The sequence below is a fragment of the Setaria viridis genome, chromosome 5 (assembly GCF_005286985.2).
Source record: "Setaria viridis chromosome 5, Setaria_viridis_v4.0, whole genome shotgun sequence".
Classification (NCBI taxonomy): domain Eukaryota; kingdom Viridiplantae; phylum Streptophyta; class Magnoliopsida; order Poales; family Poaceae; genus Setaria; species Setaria viridis.
Window position 1 is genome coordinate 33,400,358 of NC_048267.2, and position 15,065 is coordinate 33,415,422.

The 15,065-nt window shown below is 45.5% G+C and overlaps 2 protein-coding genes across 5 annotated transcripts; one reads left to right on the plus strand and one right to left on the minus strand.

The window, feature by feature from the left end:
* Positions 1 to 33: 33 nt before the first annotated feature.
* On the plus strand, positions 34 to 9,033 carry LOC117858531 (uncharacterized). Its single transcript, XM_034741610.2, is given in 5 exon segments — positions 34 to 2,984; positions 3,075 to 3,472; positions 5,507 to 6,413; positions 6,416 to 8,491; positions 8,583 to 9,033. Coding segments are annotated over 5 exon segments (6,708 nt in total). The 5' UTR covers positions 34 to 94; the 3' UTR covers positions 9,020 to 9,033.
* A 1,835-nt stretch (positions 9,034 to 10,868) lies between these two features.
* On the minus strand, positions 10,869 to 14,752 carry LOC117858532 (uncharacterized). 4 transcript variants are annotated; one of them, XM_034741614.2, is made up of 8 exons: positions 13,882 to 14,752; positions 12,512 to 12,829; positions 12,298 to 12,429; positions 11,905 to 11,985; positions 11,768 to 11,818; positions 11,607 to 11,681; positions 11,387 to 11,489; positions 10,869 to 11,290 (listed from the first exon to the last, which is right to left on the minus strand). In XM_034741614.2, exons 1-5 carry the CDS (start codon positions 14,735 to 14,737, stop codon positions 11,790 to 11,792), a joined length of 1,416 nt encoding a protein of 471 aa, XP_034597505.1. In that variant the 5' UTR covers positions 14,738 to 14,752; the 3' UTR covers positions 10,869 to 11,290; positions 11,387 to 11,489; positions 11,607 to 11,681; positions 11,768 to 11,789. The 4 variants fall into 4 exon arrangements, with proteins under 4 accessions (XP_034597505.1, XP_034597504.1, XP_034597503.1 ...); XM_034741613.2 differs by having other exon boundaries at positions 10,869 to 11,300; XM_034741612.2 differs by having other exon boundaries at positions 11,387 to 11,506.
* Positions 14,753 to 15,065: the final 313 nt, after the last annotated feature.

Consider the following 15,065-nt stretch of genomic DNA (forward strand, 5'->3'; position numbering starts at 1 on the left):
TGCATGTCCAAAACTGCTTATATAAGAAGAGGAGCACTCAAGAACACCACACGTCCATATACAGTCCATTGACCTTACTCCTTAGGCTCTCCACATGGCCTTCTTCTTCATCCGCGTGGTGCTCCTCTTCTTGCTGAGCACAACATGCGCCTCTGCACTCACCCCAACATCGAATACCACAGACCTTGCTGCGCTGCTCGCCTTCAAAGCACAGCTCAAGGACCCCTTTGGCATCCTTGCCAGCAACTGGACTGCCACTGCGTCCTTCTGCTCGTGGGCTGGCGTCTCATGTGACCGCAGTCAGCGTGTCACCGGCCTGGAGTTCAGCGACGTGCCGCTCCAGGGCAGCATCGCACCACAGCTTGGTAATCTCTCTTTCCTCTCGACCATTGTCCTCAGCAACACCAGCATCATGAGCACCGTGCCAAACGAGCTTGGCAGTCTGCCCTGGCTTCAAACTCTTAATCTTTCATACAATAGTTTGTCAGGTACCATCCCACACATCCTTGGAAACCTTACTAGGCTTGACACGCTTGATCTTTCTGGAAATAACTTCTTTGGGGGAATTCCACATGAGTTGCAAAAATTGCACAGCCTTATTTCTTTAATATTGCAATCCAATGAACTGAGTGGACCAATACCACAGGGCCTATTCAACAACTCAACCAATTTGAGTGAAATAAATCTTGGGTACAATTGGCTGACAGGAGCAATTCCTGATAGTTTCAGCTCACCGCTAAAGTTGGAGATGCTAGTCCTAGAAGAAAATCATCTCTCAGGCCCCATGCCACCTTCTCTCTTCAATATGTCCCAGCTGCAAGCACTGGCTGTCGGATGGAACAATCTCTCAGGTCCAATTCCTGGAAATGAGAGCTTTCACCTCCCTATGCTGCAAGTGTTATCTCTGCCAGAAAACCAGTTCAATGGACCTATCCCTTTGGGTCTCTCCGCCTGTCAGAACCTTGAAGCGCTCAGTCTTGCAGTGAATAATTTCACTGGTACTGTGCCTTCATGGCTGGCAACACTGCCAAACCTCACCAAAATATACCTGTCAACAAATGATCTCACTGGGAAGATCCCGACTGAGCTGAGCAACCAAACAACGCTTCTTGGTTTGGATGTCAGTGAGAACAATCTTGAGGGGGAAATTCCACCAGAACTGGGAAATTTAAGAAATCTTAGGTTTCTAGGCCTTGCAAACAACCAAATAGCAGGTGTCATCCCAGAATCCATAGGCAATCTATCTAACCTTAAGAAAATAGACTTGTTTGGAAACAGATTAACTGGACCAGTGCCAGTGTCATTTCAAAACTTGCTAAATCTCCGTAGCATCTTTGTCGATAGGAACCAGCTCAGTGGGAATCTCAATTTCCTGGCAGCATTATCCAAATGCAGGAGCCTGTATATGATTGGCATATCAAACAATAAATTCAAAGGGATGCTACCACCCTACATGGGAAACCTCAGCACGGTATTGCAGTACTTCATGGCGGATAACAATATGATCACTGGAAGCATCCCTAGTACATTGGCCAATCTGAGCAACCTGTTAGTATTTTCTCTAGGTGGAAACAACCTGAGTGGGAAGATCCCCACAACAATCGGTGCAATGGACAATCTCCAAGGACTCTACCTCTCTTACAACAGCTTGTCTGGAAACATCCCAGAAGAAATCAGTGGATTAACAAGCCTAGGTAATTTATATCTTAGTGGCAATAAACTAAGCGGTTCTATTCCAAGCAGTGTCAGTAGTCTAAGCCAACTGCAAGTTTTGACGTTATCACAAAATTCACTGTCTTCAACCATACCCACAACTCTATGGCACCTTCAGAAACTTGTTGAGCTTGATCTGTCATTGAACTCTTTGAGTGGTTCCCTACCAGCTGATGTTGGAAAACTGACAGCTATTGCCAATATGGATTTATCAAGCAACCAGTTATCAGGTGAAATTCCAACTTCCATTGGTAATCTTCAGATGATGATCAATCTGAATCTATCCAGCAATTTATTCCAAGGATCACTACCAGATTCAATTGGAAAGTTACTTAGTATTGAAGAGTTGGATCTCTCCTCCAACATGCTTTCCGGTTCCATTCCAGAAACCTTGACCAATCTCAGTTACCTTGCAAACTTGAACCTCTCTTTCAACAGCTTGGATGGACAGATACCGGAAAGAGGTGTGTTCTCAAATATCACTCTCCTATCATTGATGGGGAACGATGCACTCTGTGGCCTTCCACGCCTGGGAATAGCACCATGTCAGAACAACAATGATCAGTCACGGCTAAAACCAAAGTTATTAAAAGTCATATTACCTGCAGTCCTGGGATTTTTTGTTTTAGCTGCATGCCTGTATATGTTGGTAAGAGTGAAGGTGAATATAGGAAGAAAGATGACAGTACCCTCAGACACAGACTTGCAGAAGTATAAGTTGATCTCATACCACGAACTTGTCCGTGCAACCAGCAACTTCACAGATGATAACTTGCTAGGGGCCGGAAGCTTTGGTAAAGTCTTCAAAGGAGAATTGGATGATGGATCAGTGATCGCAATAAAGGTACTAAACATGCAGCATGATTTAGCTTCGAAGAGCTTTGACACCGAGTGCCGTGCACTACGAATGGCTCGGCACCGGAACTTGGTGAAGATAATTAGTACTTGCTCCAATCTCGACTTCAGAGCACTAATTCTTGAGTATATGCCTTATGGTAGTTTGGATGATTGGCTGTACTCAAATGATGGGAGGCAACTCAGTTTCCTCCAAAGGGTTGGCATTATGCTGGATGTTGCAATGGCAATGGAGTATCTTCACCACCAGCACTTTGAAGCTGTCCTGCATTGCGATTTAAAGCCAAGCAATATCTTGCTGGACAAGGACATGATTGCAAAGGTTTCTGACTTTGGCATTTCCAAGCTGCTAGTTGGAGATGAAAACTCCATCACATTAACAAGCATGCCTGGCACTGTAGGATACATGGCTCCTGGTAAGTTAATTCCCCTTGCAATATATAATACAGCATATATCCTTGTTCTTATATAATCTCACCAGTTTTCTTTTGACATGGATTGAACAGAGTTCGGGTCAACAGGAAAAGCATCACGTGCCAGTGACGTTTATAGCTATGGAATAGTTCTCCTTGAAATCTTTACTAGGAAAAAGCCGACTGATGCAATGTTTATCGGTGAGTTGAGCTTGAGACAGTGGGTTAGTCAAGCATTCCCACATGAGCTTTCAAATGTTGTTGACAGTAACATAGTGCTAGATGAGCTGAATAATGGCATTGAAGATGCAAATAGTCTTCCTGAGAACTTCAGCATCTTGAATACCTACCTGGCATCGATAATTGAGTTGGCCTTGCTATGCTCGAGAGCTGCACCTGAGGAAAGGATACCAATGAATGATGTGGTAGTGAAGTTAAACAAGATCAAGTCAGACTACAGTTCGCAGTTCCCAACTTCAACCACATCTGGGTGATAATCGAGGCAATCTGATCAGCAAGAACTGGGAGGATATTAATCAGTAGGGGCGTGCCCCAACAGTTTTCAATCACCGGCACGAGTCAGCAAGAAATAAAGGCTTCAGTTCAGAAGCACTGGCCACAAGCATTCAATTGCCAAGGCACTCAAATCACAGAAATAGCAATTGTGCAGGATTGGAACATCAAGAAAGATCGGGATTGGCATATTTTTCCAGTGCAAGTGCAGGCAGAAGGTGGCTGCAACCTTATACCATTCCATAGGAAACGAAGGGTTGCAATTTATGGTCTTGCCTAAAGTATAGCACATTACTGATATAGAAAAAGTAATGATGTAAAATTGTACTGCTGTTTCAACCGCTGCAATCATAAAAAGGTACAAAATAATAATAAAAAAAGATGCTAACATCCACAAACCTTATTTGCAGTTTTCTGGCATTGTTGTGGGTTGCATCCGAAGGGCAGGAAAGCAACGATTAGCAGTCCACCTACTGACCTAGGCCGACTCCACTAAAACCCAAACCTAATCCGTACATTAATGACATTCTTCAGACCAGCGATCCTTACACTAATGCTGAATTTCGAAAGGAAGGGTGCATCAAACATCATGCAGGGGGGGCATTTAATTTTTTGCCACCGCATGGGATGTTCACTTAACCCCTCTCACATTCACTCCTCTCACGTAGTGGCAAATCTGTTGCCACTCACCCCTCTAATAGTGGCAAAAAATTACGGCCTGTTCGCTTCAGCTTATTCAGCCGGCTTATCAGCCACCAAACAGTATTTTCCTCTCACAACAAATCAGCCGTTTCAGCTTTTCAGCCGGCTTATAAGCTAAAGCGAACAGGCCCTTAGATGCAGGACGGGAGCGTGTGGAATTGGAAAGAGACAGCGGGAGAGATCAAATGACTCACATCGTCACATGGAGGCGTGGAGGTTCGTTGATTTGCGGAGGCCGCTGAACCGATCGGGGAGGGGGGAGGACAGCAGCGCCAGGGACAAATTGTCAAGCCATAGGGTGGAAATTTGCAATGTGCATAGCGTAAAATGAACTCTTTGTGAATCAAATTTTGTTTAGCTACAGAAAAACTTATTTTCGGATAGGAGTACTCCATATATTAAACACCAACAGCAGAATCAGCGTAAAAGAAGACAGACCAAGTTCTGGGCTAATTCCAGAAAAAGAGTGCCGAGGAACAGAAGCAATAATGCGACGATTCAATCTCGGAAATAAGCAGTGCAGATCAGATCTTAGGCATGCCAATATAATGGCTCCTTTGCTGCAGTCGGCAGTCAGCACGCGCTGTTGGACCAGTTCCCTGCGGCAACCCGACGTCGCCGTCCATGAACATCCCATCAGCTGCAAAAGAGATGCATCAACGTCGTCCTTAACTGTACATTAACTACATAGAAATGTATATGATGACGGATCACCCTCAATGAGTCAATACTCAACAGTGCGTCATCAACTCATCATGCTGCGGAGTCTACAGGTAATTAATTACAGTGTGAGAAGAAGTGCTCTCGTCTGTCCAAACCAGAACACGTGCACTTCAACTACCTATCAGGATCAGCAACCTTTTCTCTGCTCCTGCAAGATCATGCCGATAACCTCAGTGCCACCACAGACTGCAATGTATACGGCGAAGGGACGAACAGTCGACAAAAAACACAAGAGGGGCTTTTTCCTGAAGGAAAACCCCTCTTCAAGAGGCCTGAAGCGAAGTACCTGGAGTCTGCAGGGACCCTAACTCTCCAATTCTTTCCAACCAAACTGAAACATATCCAATACGCGGTAAATTAAAGAGGCGTGATTCAGAGACGAGGGTAATTTCCGACAGTTTAACTAGGTGGCAGGAACATTTCGTTCCAAGAAAACCGCAGGGTGTGAACATGTGTAGTTGTGTACAGGTACAAAGTCAACCTACTCTGACCATGTTCCATGGTGCACAAGCCGTTCCTTGTCAAAAGCAGCAGCAAGTTGGCTTCAGCTACTTTTCAGTTCCCAGGGAGGCAGCGACTCAATCTAGCAAATTGAACGTCCGGAAGCGCTGATAAAAGAACCACTCGAGCACACTGCACGCCCATCTTCTCTCCACCAACCTTTGATTCTCCACGGCTCCACCACCATGGCTATCTCTTGCATCCGCATGGCGCTCTTCATCTTACTCACGCCATGTGCCGCTGCACTCGCCACACCATCCAATACCACGGACTTGGCAGCACTGCTCGCCTTCAAAGCACAGCTCAAGGACCCCCTCGGCATCGTTGCCGGCAACTGGACTGCCACAACATCATTCTGCTCGTGGATTGGGGTCTCGTGCAGCCACGGCAGGCAGCGTGTCACCGGTCTTCAGTTCAACCATGTGCCACTCGAAGGCAGCATCGCCCCGCAGCTCGGCAACCTCTCCTTCCTCTCCAACCTGGTGCTAAGAAACACCAGCCTTGTGGGTCCTCTCCCAACTGAACTTGGCACTCTGCACCGGCTCCGAACTCTTGTTCTTCCCAACAACAGTTTGTCAGGTACCATACCCTGCACCCTTGCCAACCTCACTAGGCTCGAGTTGCTTGATCTGGCGAGCAACAACTTCGTAGGGGCCATTCCGTACGAGTTTCAAAATTTGCACAGCCTCCAGATGTTTCAATTGGTAGACAATGACTTGAGTGGGGAAATACCACAAGACATGTTCAACAACACGCCCAGTTTGAGCATAATACATCTCGGATCGAATAGGCTGACAGGAAGAATTCCTCGTAGCATCATCACGCTGTCAAATCTAGAGAAGCTTGTCCTACAAAAAAATCTTCTCTCAGGACCCATGCCACCACCTATCTTCAATATGTCCCAGCTGCAAGCACTGGCTGTCGGACGGAACAATCTCTCAGGTCCAATTCCTGGAAATGAGAGCTTTCACCTCCCTATGCTGCAAGTGCTCTGCCAGAAAACCAGTTCAATGGACCTATCCCTTTGGGTCTCTCCGCCTGTCAGAACCTTGAAACGCTCAATCTTGCAGTGAATAATTTCACTGGTACTGTGCCTTCATTGCTGGCGACACTGCCAAACCTCACCGCAATATACCTGTCAACAAATGATCTCACTGGGAAGATCCCGACTGAGCTGAGCAACCAAACAACGCTTCTTGGTTTGGATGTAAGTGAGAACAATCTTGAGGGGGAAATTCCACCAGAACTGGGAAATTTAAGAAATCTTGGGTATCTAAGCCTTGCAAACAACCAAATAGCAGGTGTCATCCCAGAATCCATAGGCAATCTATCTAGCCTTATTATACTAGACTTATTCGGAAATGGGCTGACTGGGTCATTGCCACCGTCGTTTAGCAACATGCTGAACCTGAGTGAAATATTTATCAATTATAACCAGCTTAGTGGGAAGCTTCATTTCTTGGTTGCATTATCCAAATGCAGGAGACTGAACACCATTAATATATCAGGGAATAAATTCACTGGCAGGCTACCGCCTTACATGGGAAACCTCAGCACGATGCTGGAAATTTTCGCAGCAGGTAACAATATGATCACCGGGAGCATCCCTAGTACAGTGGCTAATCTTAGCAACCTATTGATACTGTCGCTCAGAGGAAACAACCTGAGTGGGAAGATCCCCACAACAATCGGTGCAATGGACAATCTCCAAGGACTCTACCTCTCTTACAACAGCTTGTCTGGAAACATCCCAGAAGAAATCAGTGGATTAACAAAGCTAGTAGAGTTGTATCTCGGCGCCAACAAACTAACTGATCCCATTCCGAGCAGTTCCGGTAACCTAAGCCAGCTGCAATTTATGGCATTATCCCAAAACTCATTGTCTTCAACCATACCAACAAGCCTGTGGCACCTGCAGAAACTTATGGTGCTTGATCTGTCACAAAACTCATTGACTGGTTTTCTACCCGCTGATGTCACAAAATTGACAGCAATTACTGCTATGGATTTATCAGGAAACAAGCTATCTGGTGACATTCCAATTTCCTTAGGTGAACTTAATATGATGATCTATGTGAATTTGTCCAAAAATTTGTTCCAAGGATCAATACCAGATTCACTTAGCAAGTTACTCAATATTGAGAAGTTGGACCTCTCCTCCAATGCACTTTCCGGTGTCATTCCAAAGGCCCTGACCAACCTCACTTACCTTGCCAACTTGAACCTTTCTTTCAACAGACTATATGGACAGATACCAGAAGGAGGTGTGTTCTCAAACATCACCCTCAAATCATTGATGGGAAATGATGCACTCTGCGGCCTTCCCCGCCTAGGAATAGCACCATGCCAGAACAAAACTAATCACTCAAGGTCAAAACAACAGCTGCTCAAAGTCACATTAGCCGCAGTCATGGCAATTTTAATTTCAGCCTCTTGCTTGTGCATGTTGGTAATAATAACAACAAGAAGGAAAGGAAACATTCCACTACCCTTGGGCACAAACTTGCTGAGCTACCAGTTGATCTCATACCACGAACTTGTCCGTGCAACCAGAAATTTCAGTGATGATAACCTGCTAGGGTCTGGAAGCTTTTGCAAAGTTTTCAAAGGTCAACTAGATGATGAATCTTTCATTGCAGTAAAGGTACTCAATATGCAAGATGAATCAGCTTCCAAGAGCTTTGACACAGAGTGCCGTGCACTGCAAATGGCTCGGCACCGGAACTTGGTGAAGATAATTAGTACTTGCTCCAATCTCGATTTCAAAGCGCTAATTCTTGAGTATATGCCCAACGGTAGTTTGAATGATTGGCTGTACTCAAATGATGGACGACAACTCAGTTTCGTACAAAGAGTTGGTATAATGCTGGATGTTGCAATGGCAATAGAGTATCTACACCATCAGAACATTGAAGCTGTCCTACATTGTGATTTAAAGCCAAGCAATATCTTGCTCGACAAGGACATGATTGCACATATATCTGACTTCGGCATTTCCAAGCTGCTAGTTGGGCATGACAACTCCATCATGTTAACAAGCACGCCCGGCACAGTAGGATACATGGCTCCAGGTAATTCGAGTTTCTCTTGCAATGCGTGATGCAATAGGTATCCTTGTTCTTATTTAAGCTCACCACTTTTCTTTTGACATGGAATTGACAGAGTTCGGATCGACAGGAAAAGCATCACGGGCCAGTGACATTTACAGCTATGGAATTGTTCTCCTAGAAATCTTCACGAGGAAAAGACCAACTGATCCAATGTTTGTCGGTGAGTTGAGCTTGAGGAGGTGGGTTAGTCAAGCATTCCCGCATGAACTCTCAAATGTAGTCGACAGTAGCATACTGCAAGATGGTATTGAAGATGCAAGTAGGCCTCCAGAGAACTTCAGCATTTTGAATATCAACCTAATATCCATAATTGAGTTGGCCTTGCTTTGCTCAATCGTCGTACCTGAGGAAAGGATGACAATGAATGATGTGGTGGTGAAGTTAAATAAGATCAAGTTGAATTCAATTCACAGCTTTGAAAATGTGGGTGCATTCCTCATGACACCTGATATTCCCAACTTTTATCAGCAACAACCGAAAGGAATATGAGTAAATTTCACTGACGGCCCTTGAATTTGTCCCAAGTTCTCGTCCTTCCCAGTACTCTCAAAATGCACATAAGTATCCTTAAACTTGTCCGAGCTCTCATTGTGGTTTCACTCAGTTGCAAGCACTAAATAGCCAGACTCATGCTTAAATCACAGAAAGAGTCATGGGCGTACTTTTCCGGTGCAAGTAAGTCAGTGCAGGAAGGGGGTGGTGGCTTTGAACATGCTTTGAAACTCCTAATCCTGTAATGAAATATGAAGAAGATTTCCTGCTGTACTCTTCCCTAGAAAAATCAACAGTTAAAGTTCCTGGCATTGCCCAAGAAAATTAGCAAATTTCTGATGTCAGGTTTCGGAAGCAAAAGTAACGATGTAGAAGTCAGAAATTGTACTGTCGCTTGAAATATGCTTCACACTAACCATCATGGCATCATATCATGAACTGAAATGATATAACTCGTTTTCATGTTTACTAATAACAGGATTGTGTTCGGAGGGCTGTAAATAAATTAGGCTACAATCAGTTAACTGGATTGGGTTTAAGCTGAGGTTCTTCAGTACTAGGCCCGAGCGACGGAGCGAGGGCGAAACCGTAGCAATACGCGCCGATTATGGAGGTTGCCAATCCGCCTACGCCTCATTGCGATCCTAGTGCTGAATCGCACAACGAGCGGCTCGTTCAGGTCCGATGCGTATGTAAAGAGACTCGCAAAGAAGAGACAAGGCACAGGTACTCACGGCAGGTAGCGGCGCGCACGGGGGTGAAGCACAGTCGCGCGTGGCGAACGCGCCGCCGCTGGCTGGCCGCCGGTAGCCACCTCTCCTTTCCTTCAGAACAGCTGCGGTCTGCAAGGTGGCGGCGGAGCGAGCATAGCTCGTTGGGCTGATACGTGGGCCTGAAAACAGCTCGTCTGCTGAGTCAGTCAGACGACGGTAGAAGACCCCGGCCGGGGGCAAACTAGGCGTGGCAATCGCAGGTACGGAAATTATTATCCATTTCTTATCTTTCCTAATCTCATCCATATCTAATAAATAACAAACTTTATGATATATAGATATATATATATATAATTGATTAATTGTACCCTCCCTATTCCTAAAAAATATATAATTTTCTACACATACCCTTTTTATTTGAAATCGATGCAGATTTGGGAAAATCGATGCAGATTTGGAGATAGGGTATGGATATATAATCTGCAGATAGGGTATGGATATATAGTAGTAGGCCTAAGCAAACGCTGAGGTTACGCGCTAGCCTCGAGCGGGTCTAGGCGCTTCTCCAACAGAAACCGGGGCGGTAGCGGTTTTCTTTTTATTTCGAGTTACATGGAACAGGTTTTTTTATTTTAATGTTATGTAAAAAATATATGTCCTAATAAAAAATTTCACGAGCCATTTCAACGGATATATGCGTATAGATTTGAATTTTTTTATTAGAACATATATTTTTACAAAATATTATAATAAAAATATAAAAAAATTCCATGGAACAGCAAGAAGAACCAAGATAGTACTGGCAAGTGGCAAATAGAACTGGCAAATAGTCAAACATACAGGGAAGCTGCAGGGCCCGCGCGGCGCGTTTACAATGGCGGGTGCGGTGCAACTGAGTCCTGTGGCGCGTCGACGGGTGCTGGGCTGCTGGCAGGAACGCCTGTGAGTCGGAGCACGCTGCTCCAGAGCTCAGTCACTCTCGCGTTTGCGTTAAACCGAGAGTGCTCTCGGTGCAGTTGCCTCCAACATAGTATGTTAATAATACTGGTGGTCGTAATTTGGATAGCAAAACTATGACGTTTCCTGCTTGTTTTTTCAAGTTCAAAATGCTGGAATATCACAACACAAAGGCATCAACAAAAAACAACGCAAAGACACAACTGCATTTCAGTTTCAGGAGGTACATGGTAGCAACCTCACATGCCACATCGAGAAAGTACAGCGCAATAGTGGAGCATTTGATCTAGCAAGAGCCTGTACCTTATACGACTGCATTATTCATTTTCTGAGGTCCTCGGAGCACGTTCCCAAATCCCAATCCTCAACTCCCGACACTTCAGTCCAGTCTCTGAACTACACCAACAGCATTGTGCAGCACGAACAGATTCCAGTTCCATAACTGAACGTCTTCGTGGTGATCCACATTCCACAGCAGCTGAGCCTGGGATAGATTTTGCAGCATTGGCTTCTCCAAGTCATGTCAACAAGAACTGCCCTAGTGATGTAAATGTGCAAGTAGAGCAGTAGGGCCATTACAGCATGGTCTCTGCATAATCTGGCATAACCTGTCCAAAAGTTTCCATGAGGCATGCAGAAACATGGCATTGCAAGTTTGCAAGTTAACCAGTATACAAGGTAGAGAATCATGCACCTCTCGACTCTTGCTGGCAGAGCTGTAGAAGTCATGACCTTTTCACCTCCTTACTTTGACTGATAAATAGCTCATGACTTCAGAGACAGGAGGATAAGTTCATCTTCAAAATCACCAAAACTTCAGTTCGGAAGAGAAGGGAGGAAGCATTAGAAGGCAACAAATTAGAATTGTAAAGGAAATGGAGAATTCTAAACCAGTTGATAATTAATGAACTCACCCTGTTTTTAGCCAAAACCCCATCCAAAGCTGCAAATTCTTGAATCATGCTCTAAAGAACAGTGATGTCTCCTCCCTGACATCAGATTAATTTGTGGGTGTTACACTGAAGCAATAACTCGAAGAATAGAGTGAAATGTATTTTTATTCTATTATACTTACAGCACATGACAAACAACCAAATTCAAGAAGTTCCATACAGAAACATGTTGCCTGCGACATAATATTTTATCCTGTTATGAAATTTCAAAAAGGAAGAAATGAAACAAATATATCCGGAATACCAAAGCTCATTTTACCTTGACCAAGGATGAGGACTGTATCCTTGGAGAGAGGTACAATGTCCTGGACTCTTTCGCTTGTAAAGATTGCTTCAATAGCTGCATGAAAACATAATCAGGATCACCTAAGGCAAAGGTTATTATGATGTAAATGTTACACGAATAGACTTAACTATACCAAATATCTTACTACATCAATCAATCGAAAACATCTGTGAACCAACCATTAGATGTTTTTGTAACAGGTTAGCACAAGAGGAAACAGACAAAAGCAGAAAATTGTAAATTATGCATAACCAGGCAAATATCACTTCATTAACACAAAAAATGAACATTTTTGTCAAATTAAGCTAAGAATAATATATTTGACAGAGAAGAGATATGATTTAAGAACTAGGCGAATGCCAGAACCTGAGAGCTTGATAGTCGCTAGCTCTCGTTCGACGATAACACCTTCATCGTCCCCATTAGTGGATTCAATATCCAATGCTGACATTACATGTACAGAATGTCCACCATCTGAAACCCAAAAAATCTGTGTTTCTGCACAAACACTCTGAACATATTTATTAATGAAGTAAACCATAATGTGAAAGAGGACAGAAAATTCAGAACAAAAACTCACTTATAGAGCTACTTGGAAAGACAGCAGACAGTTGCACTTTCATGGGATAATCCAAGCGACATGTATGTATATTTTCAGAATATTGCTTTCTGGCAGCTCCTGAGCCCACTTCTGTTGTTGAAAGACTGAAGACATGCAACACTCCATATGAATCCAGTACCAGAAACTTGTTCTTTGAAAGAGGATGGATCGACACGGCTTTCTCTGATTTCAGCAATTCCATGCCGCCTTTTGAGTTATGACCATCATTTTGAAATGTCAACAAGAAAGGGCAATAGCTTCCTGAGCTCTGTTTTAATCTCAAAGTTGTGAGCTTACCTGGAAAGAATAATTTGCCCCCATATTAGTTGATAGTGTGTAAAATACGCCTACTAAGTTCAGTAGCTGTATAATTCTACTATTTGCATTGGTATAAGCTCTACAGTTTATTGAAGAATCCTGCACAGTTGACATGGTTGGGTCATAACAATAATTTCCACACGAAGCATCCCTTTAATGCAGTCCTTCAAGAGACAACTTCTAGTGGCATCAGTAATAAAGTATGATTGGCTGAATTTGCTTCATCCCCAAGCATTTTACAGTAATTATTCTTCGTATTTGTTTGATATACAACACCAACAGGTCTAAATGTAAACTCTCCTATCTTTCTTTAAACTCTCCTATCTTTCTTTCCCCTTATTGCGAGGACTGTAATGTATACCCTTTGACAAATATATGCCACGATAACTGTCTCTGGATAAACATCAATATATATCCATAGCACAGATAGACTAATTCTAATTATCATTGACCTCTACTAAAGTGACCGTTTTATGTACAAATAACAACCTCTAATAAATTGGCACGAAATGTACAGCAGTACAGGTGAAAATTAGTAACGCAAGAAATTTAGAAGAATGACATTAATGAATAGTTCATATATCCATCTTCTATGAAACTTTCAACTATTGTCTGCTAGCAGTTCGATATGCACAAAAAGAACATAAAAATCCCAAGTTCCCAACAAACATGGTAGGCAGACTCTGAGATAACTAGAGTGCTGGATCATGAACATAAGGGACACAAACATGGTAACCTCCCTTGTTTGCAGTTGAAAAAAGTGTACATACTGAATTGGTTAGAGATGTATCCGAGATTATTGATTCCACCACATTTAGTATGTTTTGAATATCCAAAGTAAATGCACTAGTAGAGTGTTCACCATATTATCGACACAAGGATGCTCCCCTGCATATTACACCTAACTTAATTCTCCACTCAGACTCCTTTTGCAAACGTAAATCCAATGCTGCCTTGTTCCAGTTCTCAGATTATATAACACGGGATCACTGAACAGAATCAAAGCAAGAAGCAGGGCGTGAAGTACTCACGAGTGGAAACGTCATCTCCTTCACCACCTCCCCCATGACTACCACGCCTCACTGGCATAACCCACCCGTTCATCATTCCGTTCTTCTTTTGCAAGCTCTTCCTTCCTGCAGCCCCGACACCTTCCTTCTTCCCCTCCTTCTCCTTCCCACTCTTCATCAAGCCACGCAGGGGGAACAAGCGCACGCCGCCAGCCTCGCCGAGCAGCAGCCTCCCCATTGCGACCTCCATCGCATACACGGGCCGCGCCGGCTCGAGCTCAACAACCGCGCACTTGTGAAGCTCCACCGTCCGTCCGTCCGCGGCCAGCTTCGGGGCGAGCACCCAGATCTGCCCAGCGGCCAGGGAGAGCAGCGCGACGGCGTTGACCCCGCCGACCAGGCGCACGCCGAGGCCGAACGGGAGGCCCTGGAGCGGCAGGCCCGAGGCCGAGGCGCGGCGCTTGAAGGAGAGCGGGGCGGGCGCGAAGCGCGGTAAAGCGGGCGCGGAGGCGAGGGAGTAGGCGCGGAGGTGGACCACGGGGGAGGCGGGGGACGGGTGCGCGGAGAGGAAGAGGAGGTGGGAAGACGGGAGGACGAGCGCGAAGCAGGCGGCGGCGGCGAGCGGGGAGGGGACGGGGGTGGGAGCGGGAGAGGAGGAGGAGGAGGCCGGGGAAGGGTTGGGCAGGGAAGGGAAGAGGTGGGCGGAGGAGTCGGGGAAGAGGAGCGCGAGGGCGCGGGCGGGGGAGGAGGGCGGCGCGAGGAGAAGGGAGGTTGGGGGCGGGTGGGAGGGCGGGAGAGGGAGGCGGCGGGCGCTGAGAGGAGGCGGCGGGGAAGGCGGAGGCGGAGGCGGCGGCGGCGGCGGAGGCGGAGGCGGCATGACCGCCGCCGGTGTTTGAGGGGGTGGTGCGGCGAGCGACTAGGCGGAGACGGCGCGCGGTCGTCGTCGGGCTCGTGGTCGGGCGGGGGTCGGAAACAGGGGGTCTTGCGTACTTGCGGTGGTGTGTCGGGTCGGGCCGGGCCGGGCCATGGCTCCGTGCGACCGTGGCGAGAGTCCACAATCGTGCGTCCGACTCCAACACGGACTCTGGCCTACTACAACACGTCACACACGGAGTAGATGCTTACGAATTTTGTTCGGAGATCTAGAATCAGAGGAAGGTGGTGCCATGTGATTGATTTTTACAGTACAGAATCGATAATGTTGG